Source organism: Camelus dromedarius, chromosome 12 (assembly GCF_036321535.1).
Source record: "Camelus dromedarius isolate mCamDro1 chromosome 12, mCamDro1.pat, whole genome shotgun sequence".
Taxonomy (NCBI): Eukaryota; Metazoa; Chordata; class Mammalia; order Artiodactyla; family Camelidae; genus Camelus; species Camelus dromedarius.
The window spans coordinates 59583409-59605353 of NC_087447.1; the positions used below are offsets into that span (position 1 = coordinate 59583409).

At 42.6% G+C, this 21945-nt stretch overlaps 1 protein-coding gene across 1 annotated transcript in view; it reads right to left on the minus strand.

Annotated features, from left to right (window-relative positions):
- The window catches only part of RAB38 (RAB38, member RAS oncogene family), a 56440-nt gene that overhangs the window by 16557 nt on the left and 17938 nt on the right, over positions 1–21945 (minus strand). Inside the window, exon 2 of the mRNA XM_010990608.3 lies at positions 17616–17896. Within this exon, the coding sequence (XP_010988910.1) occupies positions 17616–17896 (281 nt within the window). The remainder of the gene's footprint in view (positions 1–17615; positions 17897–21945) is intronic.

Consider the following 21945-nt stretch of genomic DNA (forward strand, 5'->3'; position numbering starts at 1 on the left):
AAGGGACTTTATTTCTTCTAAATGAGTGCCAGCCAGAAACTGGTTAAAACCCGACAGCCACAGCTGCGGGGTAGCAGAAAGGACTTAATGGGACATGACCCAACGTTCACTGTGTTATAATTAACATTGTGGTTTGGGCCCCACATCCCATGGATTCTTCTGTATACGCCGTGGGTGAGGACATGCGCAAAAGGAGCCAAACATGACTAAGCATTCCAGGGACAAGAGCTGCCGATCAATCAAAAGACCACCTCTAAGTGAGGATATAAGGGAAGGGGAGACAAAAGCCACAGCTTTTCCTCCCTTAGATCCGCCCGCCTCCCATTCTTGGAGGTGTACTTTTCCTTTTTTTAAATAAATATTTTAAAACCATTTGCTACACAACGCACCATCTGCTGACTGTAAACTTGCCTTTCGGGCATGACGAGAACTGGGTTCTTTACGTTTTGGGGTAACAGATGGACATAACCCTAACTGAAACTGAAATTTTACTTTGATAAGCAAAACAATAGATTAAAAATGAATCTGGACAGGGGAGGGTATAGCTCGGTGGTAGAGTGCATGCTTAGCATGCACGAGGTCCTGGGTTCAATCTCTGGTACCTCCATTTAGTAAGTAAGTAGATAAGTAAATAAACCTAATTACCCCTGCCAAAAATTCTTTTTTTATTTTAAAAAATGAAACTGGAATCATAGATGAAAGCCTCAGAATAAATTTTAATAAACATTAATGTAAAATCCTACACTTGGGTTCAAATTGTCAATAGCTTACATGCGTGAGACCTTATTTGGCAGTGTATTATTTGCACAAAAGCGGGGAGGGCTTTTAGATAACCATGAGTGCAGCATGTGTCAACAGTTTGATCCAACTGTTAAAAGAAATAAGTACAGTACAATACTATCTAAAATAAAAATGTGACCCAGGCAAGGTATGTTAAAGCCTCATTATACCAGGCTCTGGTCATCTACATGTGGTATGTTGTCAGCAGATCTGGTTCCTACACTGAGAAAAAGGCATATGGACAGATTACAGGGTATCCAGGTAGGGGGACCAGGGTGGGAAGGACTCCTAAAGCCATTTCACACGAACAACAGGCTGGAGTTCTTAACAAAGAGAAGTCTTACAAAAGAGTGAAAAGTCATTCTGTCCTGGGGATTTGTGAAAGCCAAGCAAGAAACATAGATGTTGGAAACATTCTAAATTTGAAAGCACTATACAAATGTTAACTATTATCATTTTGATCATTCTTGGCAAGTCACAAAAGTTGACTTTCAATCTACATGATGAAGTTAATTTACAAGGTTTCTAAATATTTTGGCCCTTTCATAGACCTGAAACTTAAATTTGTATAATTGCTCTTAGAGTTAAATTTAAATATCTCCAACCACTCTAAAACCCTGTGAAAGCCATGTTCCAGTCATACCCTAGCCACCTCTGACCTATGAAAGAACTACTGGCAACTTAAAAGGAAGTGCACTGTCGACAGCACAGAGGGAGATGATCACTTAGTCTTCTTACCTGCCTACTTTGATTTTCAGACCCACTAACTTGCAGAAACAGTGAATAAATCTACTATTTGATGATTTAGAGAGAGTGCCGATGTTATGCAATCTATTCTTTGTTTTTTTTCCTTGTCTAGCATCTCCCCACTGTACTCCTGAGATGAAGAGCACAGGCAAGGAAGATGGAAGCGCAGGCTAATGAAAAATGTAATCGTATTAGGATTGTACACTGAGAAGAGTCCACTGTGTTCCAGTCTCAGCTCTTTTGCAAAATACCTATTCCCCCTGCTACTTCCTCTCTCTGTAGCCTCATTTTCTTGTCTAAATGCTGGGAGTGCTCAGAGATCAGTCCTTGGTCCTCTTACCTGCAGCCTGGACTTTGCTCCTGTACTCCCGAATCAAACACAATTACCTACTTGACATCTGCTCTTTGATGTCTTATCGATTTTCACATACACAAAACTGAGTCCTGACCGCTTTCCCCCCTGACCCATCCACATCTCAGGACCCCAAGCTCAGAAAGTGGCAACTCCACTTTTCCAGTTGCTCAGGACAAGAACTGTAGAGCCATCCCCATATCCTCTTTCTCTCATAACCTTCATCCAGATCATCAGGAAATCCTGTCTGCTGTATGTTCAGAAATACACACTGAATTTAATTACTTCCTGCAACTTTTCTGCAGTGGAGTCCTAGCTGATCTTCTGCTTCCAACCTTTCCCACTACAGTCCAAGTGCACTATAACCACAAGAATGGCTGTTTAAGTCAAATCATATCTCATCTCTGATAACACCCAATATCTTTCCTTCTCACGCAGAGCAAAACCCAACATTGTTACAACGTTCTAAAGATTGAACACGTCCCCATCACCTCTCTTACCTCATCTCTGTTGTCCTAGTAAAGCACAGCTATCAGTTCATGCCACGGGGCCTCTGCACATACTATACTCTCTTCCTGGACCATTCCCCTCCCAGAAGTCTATATGGCTCAGTACTGTCCCTCTTTCAAATCTTTAATTTAAAAAAATACCTGAGTGAGACTAGGCCTCAATTAAAAAGAAAAAAAAACTTGAAACCTTCCCAGGTCAGCTGTCTAAAATTGCTCCCCTCTCTTTGACCTCCCCCCTACATCCCATGCATATATGCCACTCCAGCTCTAGACTCCTTCCCGTGTTAATTGTCTGCCTAGCACTTAGTTCCACCTGACAAGCTATATAGCGCACTTACTTATCACTCCATTATCTGTCTCCACCCCTACAATGCAGGCGCCAGGAAGGCAAGGATTGTCTCTGTTTTGTCCAGGTGTAGTTCCGGAGCCTAACACAATGTCTGTCCCATGGAAAAGAGGCCCTCCATGAATATGTGTAGAATGAATAAATGAAACCATAAAATAATGGGTTAGACAACAAGATGACTTTGAAGTGCTCTCCAAATCTAATTTTCCTGTGTTTCCCTGCAGCGGTAGAAGACGTACGACATGGTAAGTGGGGGACTGAGGGCGGGTTTCTATCGCAGCGGTAACACGAGACCTCTTTAGACTTTCATAATTCGAATTTACTGCTCATGTCTGTCCTTCTTTACAAAAATCTGAGACATAAGACCTACACTTATAACCAGATGAACCAGACAGTGCTAATTCTCTTTCCAAAGGAACTCTTCCTTTTCAAAAGGGCTCACCCAGAGAGAGCTGCCACAATGAGCCCCTTGAGGTCACATTTTAAAAAAGGGGATTTACACCCAATGTTTCAGAAACACTCTGCACACACAATGCTAGGTACCCACTGCCGACACCCTCTCTCTCATTTTGGGGAACCCGGAGAACGTGAAAGCTAAATGATTTGCCTTGTGGTTCACAAAGATTGTGCCTCGGCTAGAGCATTCAGAGTGACCGAGAATCAGAAATGTTCTCAACAGAGGACTTCCTTCCCCTGAAGCAACCTGTGACAGGCAAACTTATTCTCAAGAGCGACTCCACTCTGTTTAGTTCAAGGACATGGGTTCGCAGCTCTTGATTTTTCCGTCAGTGACTTTGCTGCTTTATTCCTGGAACAGTCTAATCACTGCAGAATCCCCCTGGACACGCCGGGCTCGCCTTGTCTCTGAGCAGGGCCCCAGCACGTCAGGCCAGAGGACAGGCTCCTGAGAGGCGGTGGCTGCTGCTTCCCCCTCAAGTCTAGTGGGTGATTGATTCCCCCTCCCCCGAATCCCAGCAGGTTCTCCCAAGAAATCAATACCTCGCTAGTCAGCGAAGCAGAGGGAGATGAACAGAAGGCCTCAAGAGAGCAGGGCTGTTGCCACAGATCCAGGGATGCTCCAGAGATGGCATACAAGATGCATCAAAGAAGGTAAAGGACCACAAAGTAGGGACAAACAAATCAACACTGAAAAAAAAGAAGTAAAGACGTAGCACAGGGAGGGAGCAGGCAAACATGTCTTAGTAGCAAAACCCCTCCTGAAGCAAGGAAGCAACCCTTTCCAGAAGGGCTTGACCGTGGTTCTGACAGAGGAGACAGCCTTTGCCCTTTGTTTTCCTTTCAAAAGTAGAAAGCTGGGACACAAAGCACCAGGAAGGTCTGGGATCAGTCAGACCGGAGTTTAAATCCTAGCCCTGGTACTCCTTTGGGGAAGTTACTTAAATCCTGCTGGACTTTGGTGTCCACATTGTAAGATGAAGATAAAATAATCCTAATCGTAAAATAAACTGGAATGAATTAAGTTACATAATGACTAAGACTGAGTTGGAAATAAAGTAGACAATTACCAGAAGGTCAAAGACCATGGGCACCTTCCAGTTAAAGATGGCAGACTGAGAGAATATATTTATTTCCTTTCTTTACCAAACCTCTGGAAAAATGATTTCAAAGGAACAAAATACTTCAAATAGAATCTCAGAAATTAAAAGAATAAGAAAATGTGCATCAGCCTCCAAGAGATTTCAACACATTGTTAGATCTCTGAAAGTAATGGAGAAGAGGATGCACACATCGTGGTCTAAAGGATACGTAGAGGGAGATATGGATAATCAGAGAACTTAGTATCTGTTCACCCCAAATTTCTAATTCATCCCTCCCCGGCCTTCCCCTTTGGTAACGATAAGATTGTTTCCTCTGTCTGCGAGTCTGTTTCTGTTTTGTAAATAAATTCATTTGTATCACTTTTTATATTCATAACTAAGAAAAGTATGCTACAGAAAAGAACAATCAGAGAATAAGAAATCTCTTCAAAATTAAAACTATGACTGCTGAAATTAAAAATTACAATAGAAGAGTAGAAATGAAGTCAAAAAATAAAAGAATAAAATAAAAATTGCAACGTTGGAAATATGAGAAAAAGAGAAAGCATAGTAGGTTCACTGGCTCAACTCAAAAAGTTACACCAAACTAGAAGTTCCATAAAGAAAGAACAAAAAAAATGTGGAGGGGGTAAGAAAACCATCAAAGAAATAACCAGGAAGTTCACACTGAATTGTAATTATTTGTTTATATGGATTTTCTTCCAAGAGACTGAGAACTTCTTAATGGAGGGATACTGTGCCCTTTATCACCGGCACCTCAGTGCTTAGCAAAGTGCCCACATGAATACATAGTAGGTATTCAAGGAATACATCAGGAATGAATGAATGAACGAACGAGTGACTGAGTGAACAAAGTCTAACACGATGCGTCTGAATCAGGGATCACATTAAAATCACCAACGGACTGTTTTCCAAATACATACATTCTATGCCCCTCCAGACATCTGGAGTAGGGCTGAGGCACCTGAATTTTAACCAGCAATTCATGCATCCCTGCTGTACAACTCTTCAAGAATCACACCATCGTGGGGAGGAGACAGCTCAGTGGTAGAGTGCGTGCTTAGCATACACAAGGTCCTGGGTTCAATCCCCAGTGACTCCTCCAAAAATAAATAAATAAGTAAAACCTAATTACCTCCCCCCAAAAAATTAAAAATAAAAAAAAATTAAAAAGAAAGAATCAAGTCATTGGATAGAATTCTGGACAAGATCTGAAGTCCAGGTTTCTCCAGTGGAAATCACTGAAAAGCTTCCCTGGAACTCCATTTCTTTACTAGTGAAAAAAAAAGACAAATACGATATTCACTGTGTGTGGCTTAAATGACAGGGTTTGAAACAAAAGAGAGACACATGTGAAGTAAGATTGTGAGCATTTCAGTGAGAAGGAAACTGCTAAATTCTTGTTCTGGAGAGTGAAGGAGGAATAGGCTGGCTAATAAAACCCAGAGGCTGATGGTAGATTCTTGCAGGATGCTATGTGGACTCACCAGTCTGGGCCCAAAGCACTAAGCGGGGGCTGCTTCCCTCATCTTCATTTTTCTTCTCTCCTTCCCCCTCCGCACTGTGGGGCACTGCAATCTCCCTGCTGTGCGAAGTGTCTAGAGAGCTTTCTGGATGAAAGGACTTACATAATGTGGAATCCTCCTGGGAAATACAGCAGTAAATTAATTTTTCTGCTTCTGCACAGTTTTCTAAGGACAGAAATACCCCCACAAAGGGCAGAGAAAAGAATCCTCCAAATAAGTGCTTGAAAAACAGTGCAGCAAACCCTTCTCTTCCATCCAGTAAACATTAATCAAGTGATCACCTGCCACGTACAAGCCAATGTGCTGGTGGGTAACCAGGAGGATTTCACAGTGCAGCGCCGACAAAGAAGTTTAGCATAATGTGGTAAGAGATAAGGGAGACTACCTGAGAGTCGGTGACAGATGATGCTTGAGCCTGGAGGTAGAGTGAAAAACAGGTGAACAACTGTAGGAGGCATGTTCCAGGAAGGGGGCCTCCCGAGATGTGAACAGGGGACTTGATGCACGTTAGTATCACTAGGGGATAAATGCAGGGACAGAGTAACCAGGGGCAGACCTGAAGAGGCAGAGAAGAGCCTAACTATGGGGGTTTTCTATGCCCAGGAACTTGCGGTTTCTGAAGGATGAGTAACCCCGTTCTGTGGGTGTCAGGCTTGGATGTCTGGATGGACGTGAGTTCTCCAAATCGGATAATCTGATTTGCAGAAAAGCTAACGAATTCAGTTTCTGACATATTGAGTTTAAAGAGTTGTCTGGGTGATATCTAGGTAGAGACCCAGAGGGACATGGAAGTCTGAAGTTTGGGGAAGGAGTCCCGGCTGGAGGAAGAGATCCAGGAGGACAGCAGGGTCTGGTTGTAGCTCATCATTCCCTGAGTCTGGGAGCGGGAGTGATGGTCTACTAGTGAAGACCAGAGACCATATTCTGTCAAGGTCTGCACCCCACTACACCCAGGCAATATTTTCTTTCCCAAAGGCACCAGGATTCTGCTTGCTTTTTCCATCCTTCATCACCTACACTTTTCCACATAGCTCATCTCTGCTGCTGCTGCTGCTGCTGCTCAAGAAAGCACAGAACCTCAGGAGCATCCTCCCTCCTTGAGATTCTGAGAGACAGACACAGAGGCCTTTTTTCCTTCAGAGATTTTCACAGAAATAATTATGATGGAGAGGCTAGGACAGGAGTTTTGAGAAGTGCAAACACGGAAATTTGACAAAGATTTCAGACGCTCCCTGCCTGTAACTCTGGCTCCCATTTTTAGACAGCACCAGGAAACTCAGCAAGTCCTTCCAAATCCTTCTTCTGCCCTTTAGAATAGAGCTTATTCCTCCTTCCCTTCACTCTCCAATCTTCCTCTAACCAAGCTCATCATTTTCCCGCGTTTGTTTCCTGTCTCCACACTAGGCAAAAGTGCAGCACACTCACAGGGGGCAACATCTCTCAGTACACACAGTGATCCTCGAAGGGACCGGTGGAGAGCAGTGCACCCTCGACAGAGGCATTCTGCAAAAACGTGAGGAGAGAGTTTTGTTTAAAAAGCTCCTCGCTCCCTTCTTCCTGATTCTGATACTCTACCCCAACAAAAAATCCCTGCTCTAGCTACACAGAACTTTTTCTTCAGGAATCCCCTAACTCTTAACACATTTTCCTAACGGTGCCAGAGGAATCAAGCAATTGAAGGCACTATGGTCTGGCTTAAACAGGGTCCTGGCTTCAGTGGGCAGGACTGCCTGGGAAGCCTCTGAAATTGTGGGCAATTTTTGCATAAATGTGTATTTTTTTTTTAGACAGACGAGTCACTTATTGCACACTAATCTTCCACGCATCTGGCAGATATTAACACTGATTCTTATAACAACCCTATAAAGTATTAAGCCCATTTTTCATATGAGAAATGGAGGCTTGGCATGATTAAGGGTTTGGCCCAAAGCCACCCAGTTTCGTGCCCGAGGAAAGATTCTGACCCCTATCTACCTAGCACCCAAGCCCACGCTCGCCATGCTCTGCCAAAGTGCCCCTCCGTGCTTCTCAGGGTCCTATCTCAGGTTCAGAAGTGCATGGTGATCCTACAACCTGGGTCCAGCTGGGGAAAGGGTTGTTTTTCTGGGGTCAAAAAGACACAGTCACTCAGAGAGACACACAACCTGTGTCATCTTTCCATGATAGCACCCATTTATCAGAGGAGCAGGCTGAGCCATGTAATATGAGCTGGTCCGACATACAGACATCTCCTAGGTGGTGCCAGGCACGTGGGTGGGAGAGACAAAGTCCCTTATGGAAATCTGAGGGGCTGTACGGTGTGAGTAGGAGGAGAACAAAGACATGGAAAATCTGGAATTTCCTAAGGCAAAGGTGGGAGAAGAATATTCTAGTCAGAAGGAACTGCATGTGAAAAGGCATGGAGGTGAGAACTGGAAATGCTAAAATTAAGATGAAAGTATTAGATGGGTGGGGACCATAGGAGGCAAAACTCTGCTATGCGTCAAACGACGTCCTTAGCATCGACCCCTCAGGCAGGGAATCCTTAATAGGCTAGAGAAGCCTGAACCCAAAGACTCAACAGCTTCTTGGTAAACATACAAAAGTCAAAAGTCCACCCTACTTAATTTTTCTTAAAGGTGCCAACCAACGAACAGGATCTTTTATTCACTTAGTGCCTTCTCCTTAGAGCATTTAGAAAATTCTAAGAGAAAGCATGGCGTCTGGGGTTTCTCAGCCTCACTGCTATTGATATTTGGAGCCAAGTAATTCCTTTTTGGGAGTGGGAGTTGGGAAGGTGTGTGCTGTGCACCACAGGGTGTTTAGCAGCATCCCTGGCCTCCACTCACTTGATGTCAGCAGCTCCCTCTTCTCCCCAGTCAGTTATGACAACCGAAAATACTCCCAGACATTGACAAAGTCACCCCTCCCTTAAGAACGACAATTGAGGAATACTGAAAACAATCATTTACAAAACACGCCTTGTGCCTTACTGGGTCTCTTCTAGAGGAGGGGCGAGGTCTGCCTTCATCCTCTCTGAGAACAAAGGCTCCTCGTAGGCCTGCTCTCATGAGTCACTGGGACGTAGAAGACATCCGGAAAGTGAGGTGGCTTACGCCCACTGATGCTTCGTTGCTGAAGGCGCTCCTGCTAAACCCACGGGATTTTCTCGCTTTCCTCTCTCACACCCAAAGCTGGACGTGTTGGGACACAACGGAATATAAACAGTGTTAACTGCCTTGGGCATTCCATACAAAGGGAACACCATGGACAAACGCACAGAGATGAGGGAAAGGCAAGCGGCTGGCAGTGTCCGTGTGGGAAAAGGCCCCTTCCTCATTCCACCCCTTCAGTAACTCCAAGCGAGCTGTTCTGCTTTGCTGCGTTTCCTGGAAGACCCATTCACGCATCTGTGTATCTGTCAGTAGACTTTAAACTTCTAGAGACTGGGCCACCTTTTGCTTATCTATCTGACACAGGAAAGTGGGCGCAAGAGAATGGCCATGTCCCAGGTCCCAGGCAAGTCCCTGGGACACGCTCCATCAAGTGAGGGTCCTTGGCTTCATGCAGGAAAGAATTCAAGAGTGAGCCACAGGTGAGTAAAGGTAGATTTATTCAGAGAGGTACACACTCCACAGACAGAGTGCAGGCCATCTTAGAAGGCCAGAGAGGCCACGAGGAATGGGGGTGGGTGTTTAGTTTAAACTAAAAGTGGAATCACACTCCATAGACAGAGTGTGGGCCGTTTCAAAAGGCAAGAGAAAGGCCATGAAGTCCCGGGTTGTTAGTTTTTATGGGCTCAGGAACTCCATATGCTAACAAATGGGAGGGTTATTCCAACTGCTTTGGGAATGGGGCTGGGATTCTCAGGAATTGGGCCACCGCCCACTTTTTGACCTTTTGTGATTAGCTTCGGAAATTTTATGGTGCCTGTGGGAGTGTCATTTAGCAGCTAGTGTATCGCAACGAGCATATAATGAAGCTCAAAGTCTACTGGGAGTTGCATCTTCTACCATCTTGGTGCTAATTGCTGTGTCATTCTTTTGATGGTTGTGCCCTGTCCCCTTCCTTCCTGTCTCATATCTATCCCAGTCCCTGGTCAACCATGAATTGGTTGTTCAATAAATATTTGTTATATAATAAGACCAGACTGGAAAAGGCTATAAGATAGCACGGTCGGGTGACTGGGTATATTTTTAGCACATCTGGCTTGAAATCCCAACTAACGGTGAGATCTTTAGCTAGTCATTTATGCTTTCCAATTTCAGCTTTAATCCCTTCATCCGTAAAACAGGAATAATAATAATAATAACTTCCAAGACAGTTTGAAGGATGAGATAATGCATGTAACGCCACTAGCACACTGCCTGGCTCAAAAGAAGCTATTGCTATTGTAAAACATCGGTGGTGAACTTTAATAAAGTAGAGGGCCAGATCAGATGGCGAACAGCTCAGGCTTTGAAAGCCACAAGCCTCTCTTGCAGCTACTCAGCTCCGCAGGGGTAGTGGAAGAGCAGCCCTAGCTAACCTGTGAACCAACAAGCATGGCCGTGTTCGGATAAAACTTTATTTACTAGATAGGGGCGGGGCACATTTGGCCCACAGTTCATAGTCTGCTAACCCCTGTTCTAAGGTGTCTAAATTGGAATCAAGAAGTAGAGCTTACAGAAGATTCTTGAACTAGGCAGTGATGGAATCAAAGTGATTCCTTGCCTTGGGTAGGCTGAGTTTTTAGCACCATGCCAAACAGACTACCACGAGCAAGGTCTGGAGACGGTTACGATGGTCTAAGCAGGAGGCAGGAAGGGCCTGTGCTATGATGGACATGTGACCCCTGCAGGAGACGACGACGAGTGCTACACCCGGCCTCCTACACACCCGCCGCGGTCATATCCTCTGAGGGTCTGGGTCTGTTTTCCTACAGTGTCTTTGTCATAGTTGGATCTCAGATTATCTAGCAAATTACTAGCATAGACCCTGAAAATCTCTGGAGAACTGAACAGCTAAAGATAAAAATTAAAATGTTATTCTGAATTTATACTGATCTGTAAGCAGATGAGTAGCTTGACTTTGAGGTTCTCGTACTTAAGCTATTCTCAGTTTCAGCAAATGATTCCATTTTTCACGCAGGGCATTAAGAATCTGTCAGAAGCGATAATTCAAATAGTTGTACTACAGACTAGTGGTCATTATATTAAATGATCATGACTATTAAACACTGCCATCATTTCCTTTAAATGACACCGTCTAACTTTGCTCTGATTTTGAATTTTTAGATTGGGTCCATCCTTTTGTGTCCCTAAGTACAACCAGCTCTAAGCAGATCAGCTGAAAATACAGGGTTAAATGTGCTGTGTCCCAATTAAGTCAGTGGAGTTACATCCTGCAATCCCATCTAAAGTCTTTGGAGATGGATGCCTAAAGCCTGGCATATCTATTTCCCGTAGGGAATTCTGGCATTTTAAGAAGAACAGGCTCTTAATAGCATTCTCTGAACCCAGAAAAGGCTTAATATACATTGTTCACAGCACAGACCTGAACAGTCATTCAGTACAAATTGCACGGAATCAATGAATACACCAGTGACTCTCAAGAATTTTTTCATGGTTTGACATTTAAAAATTTGGGATAACCAGAGATGGCCTACTACCCAATTTAAAACTAAAAGGATGTTTAAAAAATGATGTCCTATACTCAAGCCATTAAAAAATGAATGAGAATAACTACTCATACTCAAGGGCGATGATCTATGCATTTCCAGTTTGTGATAGATGCATTGTATTTCTAACTGCATATTTTCTAGAAGCCTATAAAAAGAAATGATGTGTGATCCTACTCTTCAAGCAGCTTCTGGAAAACTAGCCATTTAACTGCTGCATATTTTACCTTGCAGAGCAATTAAAAAATAATAATGATAATGAAAGAGGCTCACTAAACTCAGCAAAATGCAGAAAACTTTCTCTTTACACGAGAATTCTAGGCCACCTTCCATTCGTTTAAGTGTTCTGTGTGGCCAAAAACATTTACAAACTGCTGCATGGTATAGTCTTTTTGAAAGAGACAGTAAAAAAGCCATTCTTTGCAGGATACACCATCATTTTAGAAATCCATGCTGACTAGCGGACATGTCTTCATTTTGAAATGTTAACAGAGGAAGGGCCAAAAAGTATATACTAGAGTCAAAGAAATAAGGTAGTAACTATATAGTTTTAGGCAAATCACCTAAGCCTCAACTTTTCTTTCCCTTTAAAATGGTAATAATAATAATAATAATACCTGCTCTATAGGATCATGCTAAGGATTGAATGAGTTCACACACAAAATTTTCTGCACAAAGTTGACATACAGCAGACAGCAAGAAACACAGCCATTGTTATTACTGGAGATTCAGCGTGCACATAGGCTGTCAGAGGCTTAAGACCTGCAGCAAGGGAGACAGTGAAGTTGGTTTTCTCCGATGCAATTGACCGTGAATATTAAGCCAGATTCTCAGATGCGAGATACAGAAGCTGATGCTGGCTGAACAGCAAATCGCTTATTCAAGGGAGGTCGGGTAGCTTGCACAATTACTCAGGAAGCTACAGAAACAGTCGTCTAGGGAAACAGGATTGCACCTCGGCTTCCAAAAACCCAAATCCCACATAGAACAGGCGTCATGAGGACACTGCTGCCAGCTACCACTGAGTACGAGGGCCTGTAATCTGCAAAGCTCCCAGAAACTCAACTTGAAAGCAACTGTTCCTGGGGCCAGCAGTGGTCCTGTTTCTGTGTCCAACACAGGATCTGCAAACTCTGCTGTCTCCCAAAGATGGAGGCCTGTTCTGCCTTCGCCCTCCTCAGAAAAGAAATAGGTTCTGCATTGTACCTTCTTCCTCTAGTGGCTCACTTCTAAAGCAGTGTGATTTGTGCAATTTAGGTCATATGTCTGGGATCTAGCTGCAAAGAAAGCAAAAGAAGAAAGTTTTGTGGGCTCTTCCTGGGGAGGTGAACCTCCCATGGCTAGACATTCCCCAGAGTAGCAAATGTGTTTAACCGTAACTGGAAAGCCAAATCACACAAAAAATTTCCACTACACTGTGAAACACCTACTCCTCCCCCTAAAAACAAGTAACTTCTTGCAGAGAACACTATTAAGTATATTCCTTCCCTCAGCAGGAAACACATCAACATTTTTCTTTTTAACTTCAGGGAAGGGACTAAAATTTGGTGGAGTTTAATGTGAAAGCTTCTTCTCAGGGCACCCATTGATCGCAGAACATTCTGAAACAGAGGGTAGGCTTAAAAGTCACTGTAAATAGGATAGAAACAGACAAGGAACTCTGCCAGGAGTAGGGCACGGGTGGAGGCTGCATGAGCATAAGGCACTGCAGTTCTTTCTGTGACTGAGGCTCCTGTCACCACTTGGGTAGGTACTACTTGCTCCATTATTTCCCACCTACACTGGCATCTTCCTGGTGTCCTGTTCCTGAGCACAGCCACCTGTGAACCACTACAGCATCATAGCAAGATGGAGCAGCCTGGAAAGGGCTGAGATCCAGAAGCAGACCCTTCCTCTGAGCGCAGCTATGATAAGCATCAGAGCCAGGTACGGATGGGCGGCGACACCCAGACCAGCGGATGGGCTGCGGGAACAGATAACAGTGATAATACGGCGTGTGTGCGTGTGGTGGGGTCAGACATAACACATCCAGAGACCCCCACATATAATATGTCACTTGATGTTCACAGCAACCCTAAAAGATGGTTGGGAGTGGCCATGGAGTGAAGCCAAAAGGAGCAGCTGGTGGAGATTCAGGCAGTGGACACCAGGAAAGCACCAGGCAAATGGGCCACAAAGTCGCGGGGCTCCATTAGCCATTGAGATGGGCCCAAAAGACCAGATTCTCAATTTTAGGAATATACTAACAATAGCAGGCCAGGGTGCTCATTTTAAAGAGACAAATCTACCAAAGTATATTATGAAGACTGAGCTTGGACACAGAAATGCTTAAAATCACTGTTGTTAGAGTTAAGGTATAATGTGGACGGTGAGATGTACTGGAGCCCCTGATTTATAGGTTAACAATGTAAATTAAATTACAGACCTGAAATGGGGGTGTTATTAATAATGATACTAAGGTAGCGGACATAAACCAGGAATGTTCCAGGAAACGGGCACATGATCACCCCAGTTACTCATTATCTGGCCCTAGTGAACCCCTGGGTGGAATTCAACTAAACATGGCACAGAAAGGGAAAGAATGCAAAGGCTGAAAATGAAAGAAAACCTGACTTAGGAGCGACTGGTTTTTTTTTTTTTTTTCTTTCCTTTGGGTCCAATATTTGAAGATGATATAAAAAAATCAGAGATGTCCGCATACATTTAATTTTTTTGTCTCTCTTAATTCACAGCCAGAGGCTACCATGATTATTCCAGCAACAGAACTAAGGCATGTAAATTCGGGTGGGAAGGTCTGAATGACAGACAGACTCCTCTAACCCCCTACTAGTTTCAGCCTCAGGCATGGCCAAGCTGATGGTGATACCCATAGGACTTCTGCAGGGTGTGTCCATGAGGACAAAGCCAGAGGTGGTGACCTTTGGCTCATTAGAAGTTCGGGAAATGTAAAAAAAAATACGGAAATCAGATGTTTATCACCAGACTGATTATAATGTCACACGAAGAGGACTCTGATTGTTAGGAGATTCACTTTCTAAGAGAAAGATCTTTATGGAAAATGTTCCCTGGTCCCAAATGTAATCGAAGAATGAATTGGCAGCTGTTCCCAATGCTACCGTCTTAGCTTCAGGCAGTTTGACCTGGGCCTCCGTTTTGTAAATGCTGAAATACTATCCTCAGAAAGCAAGCAGAGCTTTATCAGAGATCTTTAAAAAAAAAAAAAAACAAACCGTTTGACATATGACACTCTGGCTTGTCAGTGCTGTAGTACTGTTCCTGCGCACCTAGGAGATGACTTTGAACGCTAACCAGCCCCCGGGAAGCGGTTTTCACGATTAAGACATTCAGAAGGACAATTTCAGTAGCAGTATGTTTGGAGGGAGGAGAGATGTTGGATGTGTGTTCCACCTTTTGCAATGAGGCCTTGTACCCTCGTGCTCACATTAGCCGTTCGGTGCACTTGAGCGTTGTGGAATTCCCTCCACCCTCTCTCTGCACAAAGCTTCTCTTCAAAGTTTACACTTGCAGGGATTTAGAGGATTAGAAACCCTGTATCTAAGTACGCAGTGGGTCAGTCAGGCCTTAAGTTAATGAACATCATGCCCTTAAGCAGAGCCTGACACTGCAGTGGCTGTGCAAGGGATGTCAGAGTGAGGGGAAGGAAAACCTGCAGAACATCCTTTGTCCCACAAGCAGTTTCAACCCTGCCCACAAATTCATAGGCCTCTTCCTTTCTTTTCTTTCTTTCCTTGCTAACATGTATTGGCTATCCAACAGCCCATATATTTCACTTATGTTTTGTTGTTGTTATTGTTATACATGAAGTCAGGATTCTGTCTGTTTTATAAATTTCTCTATTCCCAGTGCCTGGTACGTAGCAGGTGTTCAATAATATTTGTTGAATGAAAGAATGAACAAATAAATGATGGAAGACTCCCCTCCTTATACAAATACGGGTCATTCAATACAGAGTGCCTTCCAGGTGGAAGGTAACTAAAGGAGAAAAGGAGTTCTCCAAAATTCTACTCTTTTACCTCAGTGTCTGGAGGCTTCTGGGCTGGAGAGTGACTCTTTTGAAAGAAAGGAATTTGAACAAATATGTAGGAGCTGTGGAATGAAATTGAATGTGAGGCTAAAGAACAGGGGAATAAATGGATTCACCCAAATTTTGGAATTTTTTTTAAAAAGCCAGACTAATGTCTAAGAATCAGACTATAAAAAAAAAGTAACATTTCTTAGATTTCTGTAACTTAATCACAATCTGTGAGTATTGCTTGATCAATCTCTGTTTACAGCAATAAATACTGTAAACAAACAAACCAAAAAGGTTCAATGAGAGCCAGGAAGTAGAAAATGACAGATACTGTGTCCTGACTCAAAGGAAAAATCCTGTACAGCACAGGGAACTACAGTCAATACTCTGTAATAGCCTATAATGAAAAACAATATGAAAAGGAATATGTACATATATGTAACTGAATCACTATGCTACACACCGGAAATTAACACAACATTGTAAAAAAAAAAAATAAATAAAAGGAGAAGTATTAAAAAATGGGGGAAACGAGGGATTTTAAAAGGAAAGAAGGGCAAAAACATACAAACACACTAAGTCCCCAAGAAGGAAAACAAGGAACTGAGAAGTAACAATTTCTCAACAGAAGGCCAGCTTAGAGCACGGAGAGAAGCAGGCACTGAGACTCCGAGAAACGGCTGCAACCAGAGAGCATCCCGACCCTGCTGGTACACGGGGCACCAGCACCGTCTTCTCCCGCTCCATGGCCCCCACGCCCAGCACATGCTTACTCCTGCTGGTGCTGACGCTTTAGTGATATTCTCAGACCAGGTTTTTCTTTCTAATCTCTAAAGCTATTACCTTAGTTCGCGGCTTGGTCATTTTCCCACAGGAAGGCAGTAACTACGTCACTCTGTCTCCAGGTCTCCTGCCTCCAGTCTACCTTTCCATAGTCCCCCGGGCAACTCTGACCATCCCACTCTCCGGGGTAAAACCAGTCAGAGGCTCTTCCCCAGCCTATCTGAATGATGTCCGTTCAAGTTATATTTTCAAGCCATTCTCTAAGGATGCCCTCAAATGTTCACCATAAGTCCTAAGTGTGAACTTCGTCAGTGCAGACACAATGCCTATCTTATTCACTGCTGAATCCCGAACAACTAGCCCAGTGCATGTGCCCCACAAGTATTTAGTATGTGCGCTCCACAAATAAATAAGTGGAAAGCTCATGATGTAAAACTACATCCTAATGCAACCCTAATAATGTAAAACATACATACATATTTATAGGCACAGAAGATATCAGAAAAATACAGCAAAACATTTATTTTTATCTTACTTATGCTTTTTTTAATTTTCAAAATTCATGATGAAACTATTTCTCTCTGATATTCAGATGCAAAAATGTAAACAAGGCAAAAGGGAGGAGAGCAAAATCCGTGCCCCTGGCATGGCAGACAAGAGTGTGGAGCATAATGGGAAGTGTAAACCCCCACCTGCCACATGGGACGCTGCATCCTCCAGCCCTGACGCTGCCCCATTTCCCGCTGCTCCTCTGCCACCCAGGAGAGTGAGCAGAGCCAAGCCACACTATGTCTCCACATTTGTCACTGCCATCTACTCTCTCACCCCGCTCTTCCAGGACTCCCAGTGTGCTAGTTCTGTGTTCTTGCCATCTTTTCATCTCGAGGGCAAAGCACAATTCCTGATATACCGAAGAGCACATTAAGTGCTGATGGGGTAAACTAATTCATACTTGAGTGAAGCAGTGACACTGAAGGTGAGGCCCAAGTCTTTCACTTTTCCAAAAATCATACGTACCTAATAGGGTTGTCGTGAGGACTAAATGAGAAAATGCACAAAAAATATGCCTGACACATCATAAGCACTCAATAAACGAACACAGTTATTACGTATTATCAATGTGATCATGTTCAGGTTGCTTTCCTGCCTTAGCCACAGTCATCTTAAATTGTGGATAATAGTTCCACTCATCCCTTTGAAATGAGAAAGAGCTTAAAGCCGTTTGGGAACTGTAAGTCACTAAACGAACACATATTATTATCATGATTATAATGACAGTGATTAGAGCCATTTTCTTTGTGGATCTTGCCTACAACAGGTTTATCCTTTAAGGTCACATTACCTTTGCTGATGTTTCAAACCATCCTACGAACCCGTGCTCCTTGCAGAACTGGTCCATCTTGAGGCCATTGTTCATGAGCACATCCTTCCCCTGGTCACATTTGTTGGCCAACAAAACCACTGACACTGGTTTGCCATTAGGGAGACTTAACTTTGAGTCCAAATCATTCTTCCACTTTGTCACTGCTTCAAATGTGGCTGGCCTGGTGACATCGAAGACAATGAAGGCACCCATGGCTTCTCGGTAATAGACTCTCGTCATGTTTCCAAATCTTTCTTGACCTATCACCAAAAAGCAATAGAAATCAAAAACTTATCACAATTGTAAACTGAATCACATATGGGATTCGAATAAGGCTTCCAGTATGAGCAGATCACTCAGCAAAGTGCTTCATTACTTGTCTTTGAAGAATGTACTAAACACACAATCGGCAGCTCTGGTTTTGATCTTTGAGTCCCGAGGGGATTCACTCATTTAATAACTATTGAAATGTCTGTGCACCAGGTAACATTCCAAAACTGTGCTAATACAGTATCCCAGTAGCCACATATGGTTCCTTCAGTTTAAATTAATTAAAATTAAATGAAATTCAGAATTCAGTTCCTCAGTCACATGAGCTAGCTACATTTCAAGTGTTGAATAATAAGAAGTGGTTCGTAGCTACAGCATTAGACAACTCCAGTACAGAACACGTCCATTATCGTAGAATGTCCTACCGAACAACACTGTTCTAAATACTTGGGATACGATGATTAAAACATGAAAATCCTACCATCTTGGAACGTACATTTTAGTGGGGACAGTAGGTTAGCCTGTTAAAAAGGCATCCACAGTCAACTCCAGTTAAGGGTAATAGTAATGGTTTGCATATACTGTATGTTCCCTAACCATCAAAGATGTGATTTCCATAAGTAATCATGAAGGTACAATTACTATCCCCACAGAGAGGCTAAGTAACGTGTTCCAATCACACAGATGGAAAGCTTAAGAAGTTACAATTCAAATCTGAGCTTTTTGAATCCAGAGCGCATAGTCATTTACCAACATTGAATACTCTCAAGTACTGAACCATAGTCTTGTATGGTCTTTCCCCCAGGTTTAGATACCAGGAGTGTCAATATACCAACTGAACAGATAACAGACATTTATGCATCACTGTCGGTCTCTGAGCTACATGCTAGGAATACGACAGTGAACTAGATGGCCGATACCCTTGAGCAGTCTGCAATCCTTGGGATAAGGAAATCCCTCTGACATAAAAATAGACAGACAGATAGATAGATAGATCGATCAATCGATCGATCTTGTTTAGACCAATCAGCTAGAATTAGTTTTGCTCTCATTCTTAATTTTCTAACTGAATTATAAATGTACATTTCTTTGTTTTTCTGTATTGTAGCTGTTGTATTTTTATAATTTCCCCAATTTATTCTGCAAACAATCTTTTCTGACATATATCTATACGAATTCTAGTTATCTTACAAAAGTGCACAGAAATTACCTATATTTGCCTATAAACTGAGCACTGATAAAGGATACTTAACATCTCAATATTTAAGCATTCCAACATAAAAGAATTTTTTCTCACTTATTATTTTTTCCAACTGCATATAAAAGCAGACGCATTCCTCACAATGACCATCAGATAAAACAGCACACAAATGTCCTTCTTCCAAGATATACTTAAATTTCCAGAGGCAAAGCAGTTCAAATGGGAACAAATAAGCTGAACTTCCTCATGGAATAAACTAGACAGACACAAACTACAAAGGAGTAACAAGAGGAACTCCCATAAATGTTCCTCTTTCCTGTCTTGTGAGCATGCAGGTGTAAATGCACATTTCTTAAACACACGAAGTTCAGCCTCCCTCATCTGCAAAGTGGTAGTAATCATATACACCTCACAGAGTTATTACGTGGATGAAATGAATTAACATGCAGAAAGCGCCCAGCATACTCTCTTACGGTTAGTTGGCACTTGAGTTTTCCCTCTCTCTCTCCAGCATGCTAAAAATTCTGAAAGACAGTATGATGAAGGTGGTGAAATCAGAGTTCTAGACCAGAGTTTGTGACAGAAAATTACAGGCACTTCAGCTGATCAACAAAAATGAATAAAATCCTATGCTTGTAACTCTGTGCACTGGTAGCTATTGAAGACAGGTGCTGATGAAGACTGGGCTTATATTTTCTGAACCCCAAACTCCAGAAGCATTATGCCAGACAAAGGTCTTTTATGCTGATTTGGGGATTTCTTTGTGTTCAGAGTCTTACAAAGTTTTAGAAATTAAAACAAAGTTAGGTGTGTATTGAAGAAGTCAACTTATCTTTAAAAAATGCTGAAATTGCTGTGTACTTAAGAACATATAGGTCAACATACCTGTGAGAACACTTTACAATTAACTTTGAGCCCAAGGTTTGTGGATGCTGAGTTCTAATTCAAGTTACCCAATCTCTCTTGTACGTTGCATGCACACTGGCATTATTAACACTGCAGTTTGTAAGAGGAACTGACCCATAAGCACTTAATGAAAATGCATGAAGGTCAAGGCTGCTCGTCCCAGTGTGTGAGTGTGTGTGCTCAAGCACGGATCACTGAAAAGAAGAGCACTTTGTCAGGGCCAGCACGTGACATGACGAGCCCAAAATATTTCTTACATGGGTTGTACCAGCATTTAAAAAATTTCCCACAGTCATCTAGTCAATGAAAGAAAGTGGTATAACACTCTTCATATGACACAAAACCCACAGATGAACTTTCATTTTTCCTGAATGAGTTTTAAATTTCTTTTCTTTAGTTCCTGATGCATACAGTGATTTCCTTTGATCTTGATCAAGGTGGCCATGACATTTCAGGAAGAGAGGAGAAAAAGGCCCTCTGTGATCATTCAGGACTCTGAAGGCCTCCAGGCTTTTTAAGGATGTCTTATGATCCCTTTTAGGGAACTAATCAGATGAAGGCCAAAGTCATGGGTTATTCAATAATCTTCTTGTCTGCGTTTTTCATAGTAGAGTAAGGCAACCCTCAAGAAGAAAGATTTTACATTTCAAATATATGGCAAAGGGTCATTTTTAAACTATGCCAAAAAAAAAAAAAAAAGCACACTATAGGCTTATACCTTCATAGGGACAGTGTGTGTGTGTGTGTGTGTGTGTGTGTTTGAGTTTGTGAGGGTATGTGTGTCAGATCAAAAACAAGGAGAAAAAGATTTGTTTCTAGAAAGAAAAGACCTTTGTATATTGAGGTCACTGGGCCAGGAGACTTGGGAAGTTTGTAGTTCTGGTGTTCCAGCAAGAGGTCACATTCAGACCAGGGCAGTTCCAGCACTCACATTTTATCCTGCCTTTGTCAGCTGACAGCCCTCTCCGTTGCTTCTTAATAAAAGAATGAGAACCATGTGGCTCTTAGCGAAAGCCTACATGTGGGCAAAGTGGAGACCTGATGAATCTATCATAGGTTCTTTACCTTTTTAAAAAAGACTACAGTTCAAAAAATGCCATTGCGGTTAAATCACTCATTTGACACACACTTATTAAATAGCTAATATGATCCAGGTTCTGTGCTTTGTGCTGCAAATATATACATTTTTGTCCTAGAAAAACTTAAGAAGTGTCATAGGAGATGCATGTGTACTGAAAATGATCCAATTCACCATGTAAGTCCCCATTTCCCTTAGTCTCTAAACACACTCTTCAGATGTGTATATAATAGCTCGTGATTCAGCTTTCAGCCTTGAGGGATGTTAGACAACAAATCAACCTACTGAATCACGAAGTTAATACAATGGCCGCAGTAACAGTTTGGATAACCTCACTGTAGGAGGCACTATATCGAAAGGCCAGAAGACAGAGATTTTAATTTTAATTCCTCGTTACCGGAGAGCCTTAGACAAATGTATTTCTCTCCCTGAGACTCAGTTTTCTCACCTGTAAAACGAAGTTGTTCTGGCTGATCCCTAAGGTCCCTTCCTGCTCTCATGCCTGCTAGCCCTATGACATCACCATTAAGTCAACACCTGGTCCTCTGTTCCAACTGCCTGAAGTGGCCCGTTTGCTGTCATGGACTCAGCTAAAAACACACGCAAGCAACACAGCCATAGTGTGTATTTAATGATATTTTCACTTGGTAATTAGTACTTTAGAGATGCTCTCAGTGGTCATATAACCAAGCAGTGAATCTTCTAGACAGACATAGAAACAAGAGGATTTTCTATGAACCCCCTAGCTCTGTGACCTCAGATCAGTCACTTTACCATTCTGAGCCTCAGTTTCCTCATGGGTAAAATAAGGAACCAGATTAGACACCTTAAACTGAATTCATTATTGCCTCTGG